Source organism: Sarcophilus harrisii, chromosome 1 (assembly GCF_902635505.1).
Source record: "Sarcophilus harrisii chromosome 1, mSarHar1.11, whole genome shotgun sequence".
Lineage (NCBI taxonomy): Eukaryota > Metazoa > Chordata > Mammalia > Dasyuromorphia > Dasyuridae > Sarcophilus > Sarcophilus harrisii.
The window spans coordinates 480,292,326-480,314,554 of NC_045426.1; the positions used below are offsets into that span (position 1 = coordinate 480,292,326).

At 36.3% G+C, this 22,229-nt stretch overlaps 1 protein-coding gene across 2 annotated transcripts in view; it reads left to right on the forward strand.

Moving 5' to 3' along the window:
* Positions 1-22,229, forward strand: part of GAREM1 (GRB2 associated regulator of MAPK1 subtype 1) — a 194,141-nt gene that overhangs the window by 164,462 nt on the left and 7,450 nt on the right. For both annotated transcript variants that reach the window (XM_031946474.1, XM_031946475.1), the window contains exons 4-5: positions 4,149-5,315; positions 21,572-21,738. In XM_031946474.1, the coding sequence (XP_031802334.1) occupies positions 4,149-5,315; positions 21,572-21,738 (1,334 nt within the window). The remainder of the gene's footprint in view (positions 1-4,148; positions 5,316-21,571; positions 21,739-22,229) is intronic.

The following is a 22,229-nucleotide window of genomic DNA, read 5'->3' on the forward strand; positions in this document are numbered from 1 at the left end:
TAAAATGTCTACAATAACCCTGCTTGGCAAAGGAAAGACTAATATATTAGAATAATGGTTGAGGTTGATGCATTGGGTAGAGTAGATGGGCATTTTGGAAAGGCAGAAGTAATGAGATATCTTCCTGAGCCCACATAACAAGCAAAATTATATTCGGAAATATGATGATTTCCTTTTTAATTGACTCTAGATAAAAGGAGAAAGCTTTCAAAATAATTGTATAATAGGCTGAAAGGTTAGGGGTAATAGCAAGCTAATCTTTATAATGAGCTCCTGCATTTGAAGTCAAAAGATAATCAAAACTTCAAAGCTGAGATGCTTCCTTAAATATTGAAAACAGTCCCTTTAAATGTTAGTTTATAGATTGTATAAGAATAGCAAATTAGATCCCAATATTTTGTTGATGCCATTGTTTGCTGATGAACTTTTTATTTTTAAATTTTTTGTTGGTGTTCAGTGGTACCTGGCTCCCCACAACTCCATTTTTTTGGATTTTCTTGACAGAGATAGAGATACTGCAATGGTTTGCCATGTTCTTCTCCAGCTCATTTTATAGTTGAGAAACCAAGACAAAGTTAAGTGACTTACCCAGAGTCACATAGCTAGTCAGTAGCAGAGGCTAGATTTGAATTCAAGAAGAAGAATCTTCCTGATTCCGAGTCCAGTGCTGGATCCATGACACCTAAATATCCTATTCTTTAAAATAATTAAGGCTAATTCATTTCTGGATACTTGATCCTATGCTTATCCAGGGGGAAGAGATCTATTGGAGTATATGCAGAATACCTAAAAAAAGTCAAAGTAACAATAAACTATCTTTTTTATAATGGTGATATATTTTCTAAGTAAAATAAGTTATAGAAGTACCTAAAACCCCTACAACCCAAATCTGTTTTACTTATGTTACTTGAGCACTGTTACTACTAGAAAGGTAAAGTATAGAAGAAAGCAACTCTTGTAGTAGATTGGAGTCAGAAGCCCAGCATTCACTACCTATATACTCTCAGGGAAGTCACATTATTCTGTGAATCTCAGTTTTCTAATCTATAAAAAATGAAGGGACTGGGCCAACTGATCTCTTCTAGCTGAGATGAATTTTTGTGATTTCTTCTAAGGGTAGAATTCACTTTTTCCCTGAGATGATAGCACCAGATAGATAGTTTCCTAGAAAACATTTGAAGAGATCTGGCCCAACTCTTTAGTTGTTATGCTGGTTCAGTTATTTCAGTCTTGTTTGACTCCTCATGACCCCATTTAGGGTTTTCTTGGCAAAGATACTGGCGTGATTTTCCATTTCCCTCTCCAACTTATTTTACAGATAAGGAATTGAGACAACCAGGCTAAATGACTTGCCTAGGGTCACATAGTTATTAAGTGTCTAAGGCCAAATTTGAACTCAGGAAGGTGAGTCTTCCTAATTTCAGGCTGGCACTCTATCCATTACATCATCCAGTTATCCCTATTGGTGATCATAGCATAATAGAAAGAACACCAGCTGCTTTGGACTCAGAGCTTAGCGTCAAACTCTCCCTTTGTCACTTATTACCTGAATGACTTTGAACAAATTACTTGTCCAAGTCTCAGTTTCCTCCTCTGTCACATTAAAGTATTGGACCTCTAAGGCTCATTCTCTTTATAAATATATCATCTTCTAAAAAGGAATTTATACAACAACATACCAGAAATCTTCCTCTTATTATTAGGGTATCCAATTGCCCACTCTAGAGAGGAAATAAGACAGAGGAACTAAATTAGCAGCAAAGAAGTTGCTTTCAAAGACTGGACTCCTGACCTTTCTTCATATTGGTCAGTTCTGTTAATATAAGAAAAATAAATAAAACAATAACAAACTTTAACTCTTGTAATCTTATCTTTGCTAGAATTCTAAGAAAGTATTCTAGCAAAATGTTATCTATATCTAGAGAAAGAACTGATAGAATCTGAATGCAGATCAAAGCATACTATTTTCACTTTTTTGTGTGGTTTTTCTTTGCCTTTTTGATGTGCTTCTTCTTTTACAACATGACTAATATGGGAAAATGTTTTATGTTATTGTACATATATAACTTATTTTAAGTTGCTCACCACTTTAGGGAGGGAGGGAGAAAAATTTGGAACTCAAAATTTTTTAAAAAGGGAATGTTAAAAATTGTCTTTACATGCAATTGGAAAAATATTATGGAAGGAAGGAAAGGAGTGAAGAAGAGGAGGGGAGAGGAAGGAAAGGGGAGGATTCTAGCCTTTGTAATTATGATATGATACTAATTATTAGCCCTACTTTTAAGACAATGAAGAACATAATATTCTTAAAGTTGTTCAACATTCCTATAAAATTAGATAGAACCAATAAGAAGTAAAACCCAAGTCTCCTGGAGCATCATCCAGTACTGTTTCCTACTATACCATAGAAATTTATCTAGCAAGATGTAGTAAAGGACCCACATGTTATTAAATACTAGAAATGAAATGTGAAGTCCTTGAAAAAATTAAACATATAGTCCAAGGAATAGGATCATAAAGAATATCCATTTTTCCTTTAGGAAATTGTAAGAGGTAGTAATCCTAAAATTCTTTAAATCATAGTGACTTTGGGGAGTAGGGTTCATTTGTTTTAATCCAGGACCTGCCAAATAATAATGTTCTGTGATTTTAGGTAAATCATTTAACCTCCATTTTCTCATATATGGAATAAATGTTCTTTCTTAAAGAGTTATCTTGGAAATCCTGTGTATCCCCAAAGTGTTGGTTCAATTTTAATCTACTAAGACAGAAATAAGAGAACATTCAACTGATGGACATTATCATCAACCATCCAAGTATTTTTTGAATACCTGCTGTATACTCAAAAGTGGTACAGTAATATAAAAATTTTCCATAAAACTTAAGAAATAAAGCTACAAGCACTTAACCTATTTGCTTCAGGAGAAAGTTATAAAACTAAACTTACTAGTGTAGACAGAGTGTAAATTGCTATCTGTGCTGCAAACTCTCCTTTCACAATCATTTAGATCATTCAGTAAGCTTTGATTAAATGCCCCCTGTGTGCTAGTACTTTGCCAGGCCCTGAGAAGTACATAGTGATGGAAATAAAATTATCTCTGACCTAAAGGAGTTTAGTTTCTTAGAGCATGTAGAGTTGTGGATTACCCAAATTTATTCCCATTTATCAAGAAGAAAAAGAAATATCACTCAAGTTTTATTTAATTAATTTAGTATTCCAGGTTTTGTCACTAAGACCCTTATCTAACATCACAATACCAGTGCTATAGATGTTATTTTTTGTAGCTTTATTTCAATAACTATCTGGACTTTTATTTGGATAGAAGTTATGCATTAAATACCTTTTATGGATCAGCCACTCAGCAGAGAATTTTACAGATATCTCATTTGATCTTCACATACCTCAGGGAAATAGGTACTATTATTATCTCCATTTTACAGTTGAGGAAATTGAGGCAAACAGAGATTAAGTGACTCCTTCATGGATATACGGCAAGTAAGCATCTGAAGCTGAATTTGAATTCTAGTCTTGCAGACTTCCAGGCGCAGTGTTCTATCTAGTGTATTACCTATCTGCCTGTAGGTCTACATAACATCAGCATGAATCAGTTGAGTTAATCAGGAAGATACCAGCTTAGTAATTTTTGCTATCAGTAATAATAATAATCATATTTTTTTTTTCCTTTTTTGCTGAGGCAATTGAGGTTAAGTAACTTATCCAAGATCACACAGCCAGGAAGTGTTAAGTGTCTGAAGCTGAATTGAAGCTGAATTTGAATTCAGGGCTCTTAGACTCCAGACCCAGTGCTCGATCTAGTGAATTACCTATCTGCCTATAGATCTATGTAACATCAGCATGAATCAGTTGAGTTAAACAGGAAGATACTAGCTTTATAATTTTTGTATCAATAATAATAATTATATTTTTTTTCCTTTTTTGCTGAGACAATTGGGGTTAAGTGACTTACCCAGGGTCACACAGCTAGGAAGTTTAAACTGTCCAATAATAATAATATCTTAACGGGCTTATTTACTTTACCTCATTGGCTAACAATAAAACTCTGTTTTTTAATTTTCTTAATGGAAAGTCTTTTCTCTCTCTGAGCAGGAAAGTCAACCACCTTAAAGTTGATCTTTGTATTTTGCAGGTTGCTGCGGGAGAATGCAATGAAGACACAGAAGTTTACAACATCACTCTTTGCACTGGAGATGAACTCACTTTAATGGGGCAGGCAGAGATCCTTTATGCAAAAACATATAAGGAGAAGTCACGATTCAACACAATCTTCAAGAAGATTGGAAAACTCAATTCCATCGGCAAGCTGGGTAAAGGCAAAATGCCTTGCCTCATTTGCATGAATCACAGGACCAATGAAAGCATCAGCCTTCCATTTCAGTGCAAGGGCCGATTTAGTACCCGCAGCCCACTGGAGCTCCAGATGCAAGAGGGCGAACATACCATCCGCAACATCGTGGAGAAGACCAGGCTGCCTGTCAATGTGATTGTGCCGAGCCCCCCGCCCAGAAACCCGTACGATCTTCACTTTATTCGGGAAGGTCACCGGTACAAGTTTGTGAACATCCAGACCAAGACGGTGGTGGTTTGCTGCGTGCTCCGCGGCAGCAAAGTCCTCCCCATGCATTTTCCTTTGCACCTGACGGTCCCCAAGTTCAGCCTCCCAGAAAATCTTGTGAAGGGAGAGGTCTGGCCTGAAACCCTGGTCCACCATTGGCTCGGTGTCTGCCAAGAACAGTTTGACATTGATGAGTATTCCCGCGCCGTCCGTGACGTGAAGACGGACTGGAACGATGAGTGTAAGAGTCCCAAAAAGAGCCGGTGTTCTGGCCACAACCACATCCCCAACTCCCTCAGCTACGCCCGGGATGAGCTAACGCAGTCCTTCCACCGGCTCTCTGTCTGCGTGTATGGGAATAACCTACATGGCAACAGTGAGGTAAACCTCCATGGCTGTAGGGATCTGGGAGGGGAGTGGACTCCCTTTTCTCATGACCCCCTCCAGTACCAGGACTCCGGTGACAGTGGGAGTGATTATCTTTTCCCTGAAGTTGGCGATGAATCCGTGTGTTTCCCATCAAAGCCAGAACTCCCTTATGAAGAACTGTGGCTTGACCAAGGCAAGACAGACAGCCAACCCCTTACAGGTTCCTTGAGCGAAAAAACCAAATGTGATAATTACAGAAGCTCTATCCGGTCAAAATGTGGCACTTCTCTCCCTGTTGCTGGGACACTGGCAGCCACGACATCTTCAGATGTGGCCCTACCTCCACCTCCAGTGCCTCCGAAATCTGAAGCTGTAAGTCATGTAAATGTTTATATAGCTGAGTTTCACTTGCTTGGAGGGAAGGCGGGGAAGTCATTGCTTCTAACTCTGTCTCCCTTACTCTCTAATTTATTCCTGTTCCCAGTGGGTGTGGAAAGAGAAGAAACAGTGAAGAATTTTCAGGGAAACTTATACTCATAGTTTTATAGTCAAGACCATATTGCTGTATCATTGCTTTAATCAAAATTTGGGGCAACTGGATCAAGAACCAATTCTGAATTTGGATAGAAATGATCTGTAATGTATTGTAGGGTTATCCCAGGTACAGTGGTGGTTGGTTCTTTTGTTGGTTTGAGTGCCCAAAAATGATTTCTTCATTCTTCTCTAAACATTGATAACATAATGTAAATTCATAGATAGCAAACCGTTTAGACCATAATTTTCCTTACAACCATTTTCTAAAATGCCTTCCCAAGTGAGAGATTAACTCTCATTGTATGTTACCCATGTAAAGATTTGTATGAATGAAAGAGAAAGTTTTCCAGAGATTTAAGGATCTCTCCTACGGTATTCCCATAATACAATGAGGAAAGTGCTGAATTCAGTGACAGTACCTCAGTTTGAATCCTGGTTCTTTTACTTAGTGAACAAGCATTTATTAAAGCACTTAATATTTGCCAGGTACTGGATTAGCACTGAGGAAACAAGGAAAGGCAAAAAGCACAGCCCTCACTATCTAGAATTCACATTCTAACGTGGGAGACGTCATTCAAATAACTATATACATACAAGACGCATTCAATGTAAATGGGAGCTCAACTCAGTGAGAAGTCACAAGTAGTAGGAGGAACCAAGAAAGGCCTTTTGTAAAAAGTGACATTTGAGCTGTGTCCTGAAGGAAACCAAAAAAAGGAAGTATGGGCAGACAGTGGCAATACTACATCATGTATGAGAATCACCCATGTGATCTCTAATGAGTTACTTAGAAACTTGACTAAAACTCATTCCAATGCTGATAATCCAGCGGTTTTGCACAATGCACACATTTCCATGTTAGCTAAAGAGAATTACGTGGTATTTTTCAACTTGATATGGTTTGGTGCTGGATGTGCTCAAGAATGACAAACTAAAGATCAGATTTTTGACTGTAATCTGCCTTCAATTGGAAGTATATAAGAGTAGCTCATTTTAATTTATTGAGCAGTCCCTTTCTCCATCCCTTCATATACCTTAAACTATGCTCCCTCCTATGGAATAGCTAAGCATATAAATTGTCCTAACAAATTAGTTACCTTTTAATCCAGTAATGCAATTTGTTCAATGAAATGCCCCAGATCAGGCAGTAGTAATTGGAAAAGAGAATTACTCTTGAAATAGCTGTATCTGCCACTTCTTTTTCTGAAGTTGCATTGTGATTTGACAGAGAGCTAGGGAGGAAGGGAAGAATAAGGGAAGGAGAAAAGGAGGGGTAAAAGGATGGAAATGGACAGTTGGACACATGCCTACTACATGCCAGGCAATGTTTTAAGCAGTAACTGAGGCCAAATTTGATTTCAGGTTTTTCTGATGTACATGAGTACCACCTACTTGTTTCGTCTCAAGCTACTTTCCCTTGGTAGAAGTCATAACTTCCTAATTGTTAGGAATGTAAACATCGTAATTGTTAGATTACTAATCTGTTTTAGCCTCTTGTTATATTTTTGGGTTCCCAGAATAGTATCTGAGATAATAAAATAAGAACTGAAAACTCCCTTTTCCACCAGCTGCTTTATGCTTCTTAGTAGAGAGCTCAGCCTAACTAAGCAGTTTACCTGAAGATGGGTACTCTTTCCTCCAACGGGGCGTCAGCCGAAGATGCTTTTTCTTGTAGAATACTGGCCACAGCTGGTGACAGATGGATACCACATGGGCATCATTCCATTACACATCTGAGGCTTTAAAAGGAAGAATTAGAAGACTATTCCTGTGATTTAGGCTAGAAAGACAGAGGGAGAAAGGGGAGGGACAGTAACTGATGATAGATGAGTATGAAAATAAATAGTAAGAGGCCTAATTATGACCCATTTGCTTATTTTTTTTAAAATTCATGTTGAGATTAAATTTAAAGCTAAAATCAAAGCTGAAGTACAGAAGAGGAAATATTTTTGGCCACTTAATTCTAAGGGATAATTTCCTAGGGAGTCAGAAAGATTTTTCAAAGCCTGACTGGTGTTTATGGACTGCTATAAACATAAGAATGATTTGAATTGGGGAGGGGGATGGCAGCCTGAAGTAATTTAACTTATTTAAAAATTTAAAAAAATATTTAGGCATTTCATATGCTGTCATTTTTTAATTAGTTTTATGACTATTAAATAAATTTTTCCATTTTTAGGATGTGCGTGGGATCTAGAAAACGCTATAACTGTTAGATGTGGCTTCATCTTGCAGTTTTCAAAGAGAAATTTTAATGGAGCATAAACTCAAATGCTCCCACAGAATTAAATAAAATTTCTGCTGTGGATGGTAAAAATAAAGTTCTAGGAGAGAGATGTGCCATGTGTCTAGTAGCAACTCCTTTAGCTAATTATAGATATAATAAGTTTTTAGGGATAGTCAGTCTTGACCTTGTCTGGAAGGTGATGACTACTACCCAAGTCCAGGGTTAGAATTGTGGGAAGAACATCAAAAGATATCATGAAAATGAGGGTCTATAAACATCTCTCCATGGACTTGAAAAAAAATCTAGAAATAATTTAGTGAGTTCTATTTAAAAGTAAACAAGAAAGAAAAAGTAGTTTATTGACCGCTGTTGTTTGTTTTGTTATTCAGTCATGTTTGATTTTTTGTAACCCCTTTTGGGGTTTTCTTGGCAAAGAGACTGCAGCAGTTTTGCCATTTCCTTTTCCATCACATTTTACAGATGCAGAAACTGAAGCAAAGAAGGTTAACTGACTTAGATAGTAAGTGTCTGAAATAGGATTTGAACTCAGGAAGAAGAGTATTCCTAACTCCAGACACTGCACCATATAACTAATTGATTAGTAGAAGCTAAAAATATGTAGAAAAACCTTATTGCATCTTGATTTATCTTGGTCTTCACTTCATATTGGTGCTGAAAACAGCTTGGTCCAATAGGAGTAGGGCTTGAATTGAAGTCATAGCAATTAGATTTTAATCCCAATGCAGCCACTGTGTGATGTGGACAGATCACTTAACTTCTCTAGACCTCAAATTTATCATATGTAAATCTTAGGAAGGTTATATTAGGTAGTCTGTAAGATTTTTTCCTACTCTGAGTATACAATACTGCATGATATCCATTAGCCTCTTCTATAAAAACATCCTCTCCCTTAAAAATATATTGACCTCTGTGTAAATGAGATGAAATCATCACTGGTCAGAGATGAAACATCTGGGTTTCTTTTTATCTATACATTTCACTATCTACATTTTAAGCAGATTAATTATTTTGAGAAACTAAGTAGGCAATGTACTTGGCAAAAGAATTACCTCTTTTTTTGCCACTGTTGAATTTATTTTAATGTGAGTTTGTAGCTACCTATTATAGAAGCTCTCTTCTAATACTAAATCCTATTATCTTTAAAAGAACATTTTGCTTTTAGGACTGGAGCACATATTTCTTTCTTTAAAAGAATTATTCCTTTTAAAAATTTCCCCTCCCCCAATTATCAAAAAAGTCTTTGTGGGAGATAGCAAAATGTTTCCTTTTCTGTAAAGATAGAAATAGCTGTTGTTTGCCAAAAATTGGTTCAGCTGAGGCTGAACTAAGATAATAAGCCTAACATATTTGGTAACTTTTTTTTTTTTTTTTTCATTTTTAAACTTGTATATTTTGCATAGTCTGTCTTGGGATCAGAGTGTCATGACAGGCCATTCATTTTAGGTAGATTTTTCTGTTGGTTTGTGTTTTGGCTTTTTGACCTTTTTAGTACAATTCATCCACTCCTCAGCAACCTGGTGGCTCTCCATTTACCAAATTTGTGCCACCCTAAGTAAAGCCATCTGATCAGCTTTAGCATCCCTGCAACTTCCAAATTGAAGAGAGCCACTAGCCTCAGCCTCCTAAGCCACAGAGATTAAAGATGTGTGACATTAGCTTGTTTCTTAAACAAATTCTCTTAAATTCCATCAGTTCTAATCAGATCATAACTTTTTCCATTTTATAAATCATTTTTATTCCATTCATGTCTCATTTTTTTTTTTTTTTTTTTTTTTTTTTTTTTTTTTTTTTTTGTTTTTTTTTTTTTTTTTTTTTTTTTTTTTTTTGCTATTGGCTTTTTGTTTAAAGTTCTGCTGTAATGTGACTCACAGACATACATGTTCCCAAAAGGCATCTCACTATGTAAAATTGAACAATAAAAACCACAGGGCTTATGGGAAAAATGAGATCAGAAATACAGCATTCAAAAAACCTTGTCAATGACTTGTTAAAAAGATAGGCATCTAATAAAAATGGCAGGACAGTTTTATACATGTTAAATTATTAAATACATTAATATTGCAGTAAACCTGCACCTTGGTTTCCATAACTGAGGGTAGAAAGGGAGAATGTGGGTTTGGATCACCTCTCCTCCATCCACACTCCTTTCTGCTGCAGAAAATGTGCAAAAAATATGACCTAAAGTTGGAAGTTGGATTTCAGGTACCTTCTCCTCTACTAGCTGTCAGTGGGAATAAAATTCTCCTCCAACTCTTAAATCACTGATGCTGTCTCCAGAAGGTTCTAGGACAGAAAATCATGAAACATTGAGGTGAAAGTTCCTTTAGAAAGAGGTGAAAAAAGTTGTGGTGATTTATAATTCATTTTAGGACTCTACTTGATAGAGGTAATGGTCTTTAGAAATGGAAAAAATTCATATGTATTCCAAAAAGGACAAATTTGGGAATATTGATTTGCAAAAATAATATTTATAAAAGAAATCATCAATAGGGCTTTACTAATTAGCAAACTTAAAATGGTTTGCATACAATTTTTCAAGAATACAACCATTATGTAAATATATTTCTATGTATTTTCTGGCAGGAAGACTGAAAATTTGAAAGTTTTAAAGCTTATTATACCAGATTCTTTGCTGTCCATCTTTTAAAAAATTCTATATTCTGAAGAATTATATGTCTTTCATATTATTATCCTTTGAGGAAAAGAGTATAAATTAAAATACTGAATTCTATCATGGGTAAATCCTTTCTTGAACTCAACTATTAGATGCTAATGGCAAACATATATGCATATAAATGCATCTGCCCTATGTTAAAGTTCTTTTTTCAGAAAATTCTCAAAAATTTACAGAATTCTACCAATAGAATTTTCTCGTGCTGGTAGTTCTCCCCTCCCCCCATTTTAATGGCATATTCTCTCTATTGACACTATGGCAATATCCTTGTCCCCGCCTGCCCAGACTTTAAACAACTACTTCTTTTCAGAACCAGCTGATGTTCATGCTTCCCAATTGGTGACTGCCTGCTCCCTCCCACTTGCCTCTCTTGCCGGAGGCTTGGAATATGGAGTCCATTTCAGAGCCAGGTCTGTGTTAGGTCCTTGTCTTTAATGTATAAAACTGGAAAAATAAAAATTAAATGTGTCTGAGAGTCACAAGATTTTTGACTTTTCAATTTCTATCTGTTCTTTGCCAATTGATAAAATAGAAGTTCATTTTATTGTGATATCATTGCTCTAAACCTTTAAAAAAAATATCTATGACTGAAAACATCCACTTATGGCTACTTGATGAGGTTGTGAACTTTTTGTATAAAAGCCTCTTTTATAAATTAAATTTCTTAAGGCTTTAATGATTTTGTTATGGGGAGGAGGGAGTGACAGCGGGGAGGAGAGGAAAATGGAATCAAAAGAACATGAAATCCAGAGCCTGGGAAGTTTGAGAGCAAAGTTCAATAAAATACAATTACAAAACTATTAAATAATTATTTAATTAGCAATTAAATCAATAGTTAAATTAATTAAATTAAATTAAATTAATAGCAATTATAATATTATTAGCATTTGTGTGGCAAGTTAAGGTTTACAAAGCACTAAGTATATTTCTATCATTTGATCCTCTCTAGTATTATCTTAACTCTCTTGTCTTATCTTGAAAAGTAGTAATGAAGGAAAGTAATATTTTGAGTGAATTAAGTTTATTGTTCCCCATAATCTGATGTGGATAGAAAAACTGGATAACTATCAGCACAGATACAAAGTGATAGTTTTTAATGTTTAGAGATAATCTACATTCCAAAGCAAAATAATCTTTCTTTTCTTAAGAGGATGATAGTAGAAGGTAGTATAATACAATAGAGAAAGTGACTTTGGAATCAGAAGTGAGATTAAATTCCAGGTCTGACACTTGGAAAGTCTCAGTTTCCTTATATCTAGGTACCACAGATAGTTCCATAGATGAAACAATGAATACTTTCAAAGAGGGAGATGACTAGAAAATATAAAAGTACTTGCAGAATAAATATAAAAAGAATAAATCCAAAGTAGTTAGGTTTAAGATAGTTTAGAAAGGAGCATCTGGAGGGGCTTCATATGGATCCTTTGAAAGATAAAGAGTTTCACTTGACTGAATCTAAGGACTCTTCTAACTCTTTATTTATGATCCTATCATAAATGATCTCCCCAAATACTCATGCCAAAGAAATTTTGCTCTTTCCAAAAAATATTCTTTTTTTGTTCTGATGTTTTTCCAGTAATGTCTCTAAATCTTTAATACCCCATTTGGAGTTTTCTTGGCAAAGATATTAGAATGATCTGTCATCTCCCAATCATTTTACATTTGAGAAAACTGAGGCAAACAGAAATACAAGACTTGTTCAGGGTCACACAGTTAAGAAGTGCCTGAGACTAGATTTGAACTTAAGATTTTCCTGACTCCATGCCCAGAAGTCTACCCACTGCATCACCTACCTGCTCAAATACTTCTTCCTGGTGTTTTAATATAAAGAGGGTACGATATGTTTCTTTTAGAATTAACTAGTTTTGTCCTGAAAACGCTTAGCCATATTTTTTTATTCAATACAATTTCTTATCAACAGCCCCGTGTCTAACAAGTGAATTACTAATGTGTACAGTATGTATGCTTTTCTAGCTACATATACAAACAGGAACTTAAATGTGAAACTAGGACTTTTTAACTTTTCTGCCAGTTTGACTCATTTTTGTGGTTAGTTACTCTATTAAAAATAGCATTGAGCAAACATGGTTATGAAATTGAAATACTTTTTTCTCCTCAAAGGGAGTCTGAAGCCTATTCAGCAAAGAATGTTTCATAGTAAGTACTTTGTTTACCTTTCTTAAACTGTTTCTTTAATCCAGGAAGTGAGAGACAGTCTATAAGAGTATAATTTCTTTCCATAGCAGAAAATTCAGAAGTTCCAAGAAAAGGAGGGGCTTGTTGCAAAATGTAAACCCTAGGAACTCGATTCTTTCTCACTTTATATGGTCATTGTTGTTATTCCATTTTTCTTTGTGCCTTTTTATGAATTGTAATCATGAGCAAGATTCTGTATGGAGGAAATGGAACATGACCAGATCATCAGAATAGTTTTGGTTTTTTTTCAATTTATTCCTAAAGGTGATTGAATTAGAATATATTCTCAGGGTACAGTGTTTGCCCTCAAATCATAAAATGTACATGTAGCTACTTGTCTAGAGTCTGCATCAATGCCAAAGATAAAAGAAAAATGGACTCAGGAAGTCCTTTATATAATTTACTCTTAGTTTCAAAGTACAAATGCAGATATCTTCCAGGGGTATGCTTCCAAATATTGTATCACTTTTTATTACAGGCTCACTATGTGGGCACTAAGCAAAGAAGAAAATGTAAGCTTCTTGAAGCAGAAAGTTTTATTTTTATCTCCATATCCTCATCATCAGCATAGTACTTGACATATAGAAGGCACTTAAAGATTTCTTGTTGATTGACTGATTAAAATGAAAGTGAGACTTAATTTTCTCTGGAAGTAGTCAAGAAAATGACTTTTTCTTCCAACAGCTGAATGCCTAGTGTGAGAATTAGATGAAGGTTTCGTTTCCACATACTCATGTGATTAGGTTAATGGAATAAAGGAAATGAAACTTATAGAGGGAAACCGTAAATAAGAATAAGAAACATGTATTAGATGCAGAAGGGGTATATACACACCCAAATAACGTGACCCCAAGGAGAGATATAATTAGGAGTAGAGACTCATGTGGAAGAATTAAGCACTCCAGATAGGCTTTAACTCCTATAGTACCCAGCGAATGGAGAATCAAGGAAGGACTTGTATTTTGGAAACAGGAATCATAAGCCTATTCTTTTAGGCACCTGTTCTTTGAAGATCTTGAATGAAAATCTTTTCCTGGCTTCATCAGCAAGTCTGTAGAGTTCTTGTCTCTTATACTAAAACACATGCTCAAAAGTACATAAAATATCACTATTCTATGTGGGTTGGAGTGCATTGCCTATAGCTTAAAAGTTCCAGCCGATAAGCAGTGATCATTTAGTTCATTTGTAAGCATTTTTTAAGCTCCATCAATGAACTAGGCACTGGTTATACAAAGACAAAGGCAAAATCAGATGCCTTCAGGGAATTTACAGTCTAACCTATAGAAATAAACTGCATCTTCACACATACACACAATCACACGCACACATTCTTATCTTTTAGAAGGGGAAACAGAAGTATCACCAAAAGATTCATGTGGAAGGTGGCACTTATATTGAGCTTCCAACGAAACTAGACATTCTGAGAGACAGAGGTGAAGAGAGAGTGCATCCTGGGGATGGGACATAGCCTGGAAAATGTAGTGGTATGTTTGACAAGTGGCAAGGAAGACAGTTTGTCTTTTCCCATCAGAATGGATCATCATATAGTCTTATTGTTGCTGTGTACTGTGATCTCCTAGTTCTGCTCATTTCACTTAGCATCAGTTCATGTAAGTCTCTCCAGGCTTCTCTGAAATCCTCCTGCTGATTGTTTCTTACAGAACAATAATATTGCATAACATTCATACATCACACTTTATTCAGCCATTCTCTAACTGATGAACATCCATTCAGTCTCCAGTTTCTTGCCACCATAAAAAGGGCTGCCAAAAACATTTTTGCACGTGTGGATCCTTTTCCCTTTTTTATGAGCTCTTTGGGATATAGGTCCAGTAGAGACACTGCTGATCAAAGGATATACACAGTTTGATAGCCTTTTGGACATTGCTGAATTAATTTCTTTTAAATATTTACTGCTTTGACATCCTTGCTATACAAAGGATCCTCAAAAGTCTTTTCCATCACCACAATTTAAAAGCATCAATTCTGCAGTGCTCACTTTTCTGTATGATGTAACTCTCACAACCATGCTTTGCTACTGGAAAAAACAAAGCATTGAGTTTTTGGAACTCTGTCAGCAAGATAATGTCTGCTTTTTAGTATATTCTCTTGATATGCTATAGCTTCGTTTCCAAGGAGCATCTTTTAATTTCATGGCTGCAGTCACTGCCTACAATGATCTTTGAGCCCAAGAATATAAAATCTGACACTGCTGCTGTTTCTTTTTTCTCCGTGTGTGTGATGGTACCAGGTGCACAGATCTTAGGTTTTTTTGTTTTTTTGTTTTTTATGTTAAAGTTCAAGCCAGCATTTACATTCCCCTCTTTCACCTTTATCAAAAGGCTTAATTCCTTTTTACTTTCTACTATCTGAATGGTATCATCTACATACTAAGATTGTTGCTATTTCTCCCAGCAACCTTAATTCCAGCTTTTGATTCATCTAGTCTGGTATTTTGCATATAATGTATCCTGCAGATAAGTTAAATAAATAAGGTGACAATATACCGCTGTTTTGTAATCCTTTTCCAATCTTCAATCAATTGTTCCATGTTTAGTTCTGTCTTTGGTGCAAATACAGGATCCTCAGAAATAAAGTAAGATGGTCTGGTACTCCCATGTCTTTGAGGGTTTGCCACATTTTGTTGTGTTCCACACATTGAAAGACTTTAGTATAATCAGTGAAGCATAAGTAGTTTTTTTTTTTTTTTTTTTTTTTTTTGGTTTTTGACACTCCCTTGCTTTCTCCATAATCTAGCAAATGCTAGCAATTTGACCTTTAGCTCTTCTGCGGCTCCAAAAACCACTTTGGTCCTTCCAATAATTCTTGGTTCACATGTTACTGAAGCCTCACTAAGCAGAATAATTTTGCTGGTATGTCAAATGAGTGCAGTTATTTGGTGATTTGAACATTCCTTGGCATTGCCCCTCTGAGATTTGGGCATAAATTGATCTTTTCCAATATTGTGACTATTGCTGAGTTTTCCAGATTCACTGGCCTATTGAGTGCAACACTTTAACATCGTCATCTTTTAGGATTTTAAATAGCTCAGCTGAAATTCCATCACCTCCACTAGCCTTATTGTAAGCAATGCTTCCTAAAGCCCACTTGACTTCATTCTCCAGGATTCTCTGGCTCTAGATCAGTAACCACACCATTGTGGTTATTGATGATGATAAGATCTTTTGGATATAATTCTTTTATATATTCTTGCCAACATTTTTAAATCTTTTCTATTTCTGTTAAGTCCCTACCATTTTTGTCTTTTCTCATGCCCATTTTTGTATGAAACTTTCCGTTGAGAGCTCTATTTTTTTGAAGAAATTTCTTGTCTTTCCCATTCTGCTATTTTCTCTTCTTTCTTTTCATTTCTCATGTAAGAAAAACCTTATCTCTCCTTGCTAGGCTCTGGAATTCTGCATTTTACTGGGTATATATTTGCCTTTCATTTTCCTTCTTTCCTCAGCTATTAGTTTTTTTGTTTGTTGAGGCAGTTGGGATTAAGTGGGGTTAAGCCCCGGGTTAAGTCAGTTGTGTGATACAACTAGTTAAGTGTCTGCAGCTGATTTGAACCCACATTCTCCTGAGGGCCAGGGTTCTATCCATCATGCCATCTAGCTGCCCCTTTCCTCAGCTATTTGTAAAGCTTTATCAAATAGGCTTTCTTGTTCTTCTGTTCCCTCCTCTTACAATGTTGCTAATCTTTTCTATTGTTCTTCAGGTACTCTTGTCTACCAGATGTAATCTCTTAAATATATTCATCACTTTTACTTCATAGGGGAAGTTATTTAGATCACATATATATGGTCTGATGGTTTTCCCTACTTTCTTCCATTTAAATCTGAATTTTGCAATGCAAAGTTTATGACTTGAGTCACAGTCAATTCAAGGTCTTGTTTTATCTGGCTGTATAGAGCTTTTCCACCTTTGATTACAATGTATATAATCAATCTGATTTCCATATTGGCCATTTGGTGATGTTGAGTTTTTTAGGCTGTTGTTTAGGTTGTTGGGAAAATATGTTTGCACATGGCCAGCATATTCTCTTGACAAACCTCTTTTACTCTCTGCCCTGCGTCATTTTGTACTCCAGGGCCAAACTTGCCTATTATTCCAATTATCTTTTGATTTTCTACTTTAGCATTCCAATCCTCTGTGATGAATGTGACATCTTTTTTTGTTGTTATTTTTAGAAAGCTGCTATAGGTCTTCATAGATGTGAACAATTTTGAACTCTTTGCCATCAGTGGTTAGGGTATAGGCTTGTTTGTATTGCTGTGATTTTGAATGGTTTGCCTTAAACTCAAACGTATCATTTAGTCATTTTTGAGATTACAACCTAGTACTGCTTTTCTCACTCTTTTATTGACTATGAGTGCTACTCCAGTTCTTCTAGGAGATTCTTGCCCACACTAGTGTATGTAGTGATTACCCAAATTAAATTCATCCCTTCCTATTCATTTAAGTTCACTGACACCCAAAATGTCAATGCTTAATCTTTCCCTCTCCTGTTTGACCACCTCCAGCTTACTTTGGTTCATAGAAACTTACATTCCAGATTCCTATACAATATTGATCTTTACAGCTTTGGACTTTCCTTTCATCACCAGATATATCCACAACTGTGTTTCTTTGGTTTTCCCCCCAGCTTTGGCTGAGCTGCTTCATAAGTATTGTAGCTACTTGTAGTTGTCCCCTGTTCTTTCCCATAAGTGTTGTGGACACCTTTTGACCTGAGAGACTCATTTTCCAATGTCATCTCTTTTACCATTTCAGTATTGTCCATGGGCTTTTCTTGCCAAAGATACTGCAGTGGTTTGCTATTTTTTTCTCTAGTAGATCACCTTTTGTCAGAACTCTCTACTATGACGTACCCATCTTAGATAATCCGTCACAGCAAAGTTCAGTTTTTTTTATTGAGTTATAAAAGCTGCTTAGCCACAACAAGGTACCGTGAAGAGCTGCCCCTTCCCCCAGTCTCTTGCTTTGGAGATGGGTACAATGGATGATAGTGGGCATTAAGGATGGAAAAGTTCAGATTATAGAGGATTGTAAGAATAAAATAATAATTTAAAAAACTGTGATGAGCAATGAGCTTCTAAAGATTTTAGAACAAAGGAGTGACATAATGAATTAAACAATACACCAAAATTGAAACAGTAGAAAAAAATGACATTGAATAAGAAAACTTGGGGAGAAATCTGGGGGCATGTAAATTAACCTCTTTGGAATCAACTCTTGGTCCCAGTGATCAGTGATACTATCTATAAACAGGAGAAACAAAGGTACCAGGGACTCTTAGCTCTCTGAGTCAACATGTAGCTTAGGTAGGAAGAAAAGATGGAAAACCAGCTGAATCTGGAGTCAGAAAGACCCGAGTTAAAATTCTACCTCAGAAACTTAATAGCTGTGTGATCCCAGGCAGACATTTTACTTTTGTCTACCTCAGTGTTCTCATCTCTAAAATAGAATAATAATAGCATCTACCTCCCAAGATTGTTGTGAGAATAAAATGAGATAATTTTCAAAGCACTTTACAAAATTAGCTAGAAACATGACTATCCTCCTTTCTAATGAAAGCATGCGCATTTCCATACCATGTTTAATCAGAGCCTCCTGAAATCTTCCTTGGGATGGCAATACTCTCTCCCCAATCAGAAATGATTGCCTGTGCCTGTTTTAGCAGTAGAAAATTGTTTCCAATCACAAACATACCTCTATGTCCTTGCCTTTTATATTTTAACCTTTGTTGTTGAGATGAGGAAAAATGAATGCCTTGAGAAAGGAATTCCTTGATACATTTTAATGTTCTCTTTAATTCCATTTTTACCTTATGGCATTTCCTATCATTGGAAAGAATATAAATATGGTTTGCTTTATGATTTAGATTATTTAGGTGATGCTGATTGTACTTCCATAGATTGGATTTAGACTAAAAGAAATCTCAAAAGCTATTTAGTCTTATCCTTTGGTTTCATAGATTGGTTAAGGACCTAAGTTGGGTCAGGCTCTGTGCTAATCTCTGAGAATGCAGAAAGATTCAAAAGTCCAAAGAAGCTAAACTGGGAGTTGAGCCCTGGATCTTTAGCTTTAAATCTAATACTCTTTTAGCAATATCAGAAATATCCATTGCCACGGGGGAGGGAAAGTAGAGGATGTCCGCTCTTCCCTCCCCTCCTTTTCCCCTTACTCACCTGGCAAATTGTGAGTGGCCTCTCTACCCAAAGACAGTTGTTCTTTGATACTCAAGGGAAGGAGGTAGAAGAATCATTTAATTCATTTTCAAGAAACTGAAATTGGTAAGGAGGGCAGCTTGAAGGATGTGCCTGTGGCAGCTTCTTCTATACTTGTGTTACTATCATTCAGTCTCTTCTATTTCTTCCTCATCCAATGATTTGCCATTTCCTTCTTGAGTGGATTGCCATCACCTTTTAGATGAAGAAACTGAGGCAAATAGAGTTAAGCCACTTGCTCAGTGTCACAACTAATATCTGAATCTGGATTGAAACTGTTCTTCCTGGCTCCACTTTGGGCGTTCTATCCACTGTGCCACCCAGCTGCCCTCTTCTGTACACTCTACTGTGCCACCCAGCTGCCCTCTTCTATACTCTCCACTGTGCCACCCAGCTGCCCTTTTCTATACTAAATGCCCTCTTCTAAATTAGCAGAACAAAATTATTATTACTTGCTGTGACCCAAAATTTACATTGGCTGAAATATTCCTTATAACATTGTAATTTAATATGTGAGCCTTCCTATGGAAATAAATTTAAAGTTAACCCCCAATTTCCAAGCTTCAGGGAGAAAGCAGGTATAATTTTCTTTATGTATTCCCCTTTCTCTACCCTCTCCTCCTATCTGAAAAATGACTAACTGTTAATAGCTCTGGGGTTATTGTGCCTCCATGTCCTTATCTATAAAATGAGGAAGTTGATTGGGTGACCTCTGAGATTGATTCCTAAGATCTGACTAAAATTGGCATATCTGGCTGAGTACTACAGAACTGATAAGACCACTTAGTGAGCTAGGAGGAAGAAAACACTGTGCTTCTCTATTGTGTAGGCTTATTGGCAACTCAGATTTATCTGAAAATGGGGAGAAAGCAAAACAATTAGAGCCCCAGAGTTCTGAGTGGTAAAAAACAAACGGCCTTCACTCAGATGCTCTAATCTACTGTATAATTCTTATTTGTCCCCATTTTCCAAATTCACAATTTTCAATCCAAGCACCCCATCCTAACTGGTCTCCTTCCCTCCTGGTCCTCTCTCTGCTCTATCTTCCATACAGCTGCCCCAGTGACTTTTAAAGCTAAAGAATATATTATTCTCCTACTCATTAAGTTCCAGTGGCTCCCTGTTGCTTTTAGAATCAAATATAAAGGCAAAGTCCTCTTTTTAGCTTTTAAAGCTCTTTACAACTCCTTTATTTGATGTTTAAATCCCTTCACACCTGAGCACACCTTCTCTGTTGATTGATATTGATTCTAAGACCCCAAGGCAGGTATCTTGGCTCAGTCATCATAGAATTTTAAAATCAAAATAGGCCTTAGAGATTAATTATTCCAAGCCTTTTTTATTTGACAGATGAGGAAGCCCAGAGATTTGCCTCTGAAGTTGTACAAATTAGTGACAGAGCTAGACTAGAACTCTAGTCTTCCTGAGTCCTCATTCATAAAGGGAATTTTTTTTTTCATAAAGGATACTTATAACCAAAATAAGTCAAAAGAGGGGTGAGAAGTGGGGGGCAAAATTGGTGGAGCAATAAAAGAGAAAGTCCGGAGATTATCTGTCTGTAGCTTTGAGAATCTTCTCTTTCCAATATTACTTTTTTTTTTCCCTCTGAGGCAATTGGGGTTAAGTGACCAGCAAGGAAGTGTTAAATGTCTGAGGTCAAATTTGAACTCAGGTCCTCCTGACTTCAGGACTGGTGTTCTATCCACTGCACCATCTAGCTGCCCTTATTACCTTTTTTTTTTTTTTTACTATAAAAATAAAGCTTTAAATAGTAACATATGAAGTCATCTACATCCTCTAGTTGATGAACAAATCCCTAGGAGCTGCTTTAGCAGAAATATGGGGCTTCCCAGAGAGAAGCTTGACACTTCTGTGATATTAGTCACACACACACACACACACACACACACACACACACACACACACTTCTTTTTTATTTATTTATTTAGGTTTGTTGTTGTTGTTGTTACTATGGTATGTATAGATCCTGTATTCCTGGGTCTTTGGAGTTACTTTACAGGAGCAGAACCAAGCACAAATCTCCCTCTGCTGTCTGAATAAGACAATTACAGTTAAAGCATGCTTGGACAAAAAAATAAATAAATAAAAAATGACTTCTAGAACAGATTGTGGATGAGTATGGGAAGATGGCAACCAGAGCCAGGGCCAGATCAGTTGTCAGTCAGTCTTATAGGAGGGTCGAGGAAGAATGATGAATGTTTCAGGCTTGGCATTTGCAAGAAAGCCCATTTTTCATTCTAGAGAGCTGTCTCAATATTGTATCTCAAAATCACGATCAAAAAGATGTATTCTTTTCTAAAATTTGAATCACTTTAAGAGAAGTTGGCTCCAATAAGTGAGTGTGATAACAGTGTGGAGCTTCAGATAATCCTATATAAAGGTCACGTTAGCCTTCAATTCCTTTCATTTTTCATATTTCATAAGCCTTCACTTTTTGCCAGCTTCTTATCCAAAGTTACTTTAAAATTACACAAATATTTTAGCTGTGATATTTGGACACCACTTCTTTCAAAATCAGTTTGTCTTTGAATGCATTTGACAAGTGCCTTATGTTATCTCTGGCAACGTACATCAGTTCTATCCCTATAACAGGATGAAGATTGAGTCTCTAGAACTTAACAGATATTCCTTTGGAAGCTCCCCTGCTGAGATCTTGTCCTCTGGACGGTCACCATTGTCCAGTTCTGCGGCTAACGTGAAGTACTTAATTCTCTTGTTCTAGGTCAGGGAAGAATGCCGACTCTTGAATGCTCCACCTGTTCCACCTCGAAGTGCAAAGCCTTCTTCTACAAGTCCTTCTATTCCTCCTCGGTCAGCTAAACCAGTGAGGCAACAGACTCGTTCTCCCAGTCCCACCCTGTCCTACTATTCTTCAGGACTACACAACATGTAAGTGTTGGAACTGACACCATTCACCATAGTACTTCTTATCCTCCGGTCTGTAGGTCTGTAAACTTAACAGGGAATGAAGAATCGAGAGGCAAAATGTTCTGAAGGAATTTGGGAGTAAAAATATGTCAAGGATGCTTTTTAGAGCCAGGATTTAAAATGTAGCATTTTAAGGCTGAGCCATTATCCCAAGAAGAGAGGAAAACAGGATTTGTCTTTTGAGAAACTCAATATTAAATTATTAAGAACTGTACCCTCCTCCTGTAAAAGGAAATGATATACCCTATCATTGATAAGGGTTAACTCGATACTCAAATGGAAATAAGTAATAGAGGTTGGGACACTAAAGATAATAGGAGGACATAGGTGATCAAAAACCCACAACTGTTTTTCATTCATTCAACAAGCACTTATTAAAAATGCAGTTTTATATAGAAAACTGCTGGGAGGCACCCAAACCTTAGATAATATGTGAATCCTCATTTCTTTCC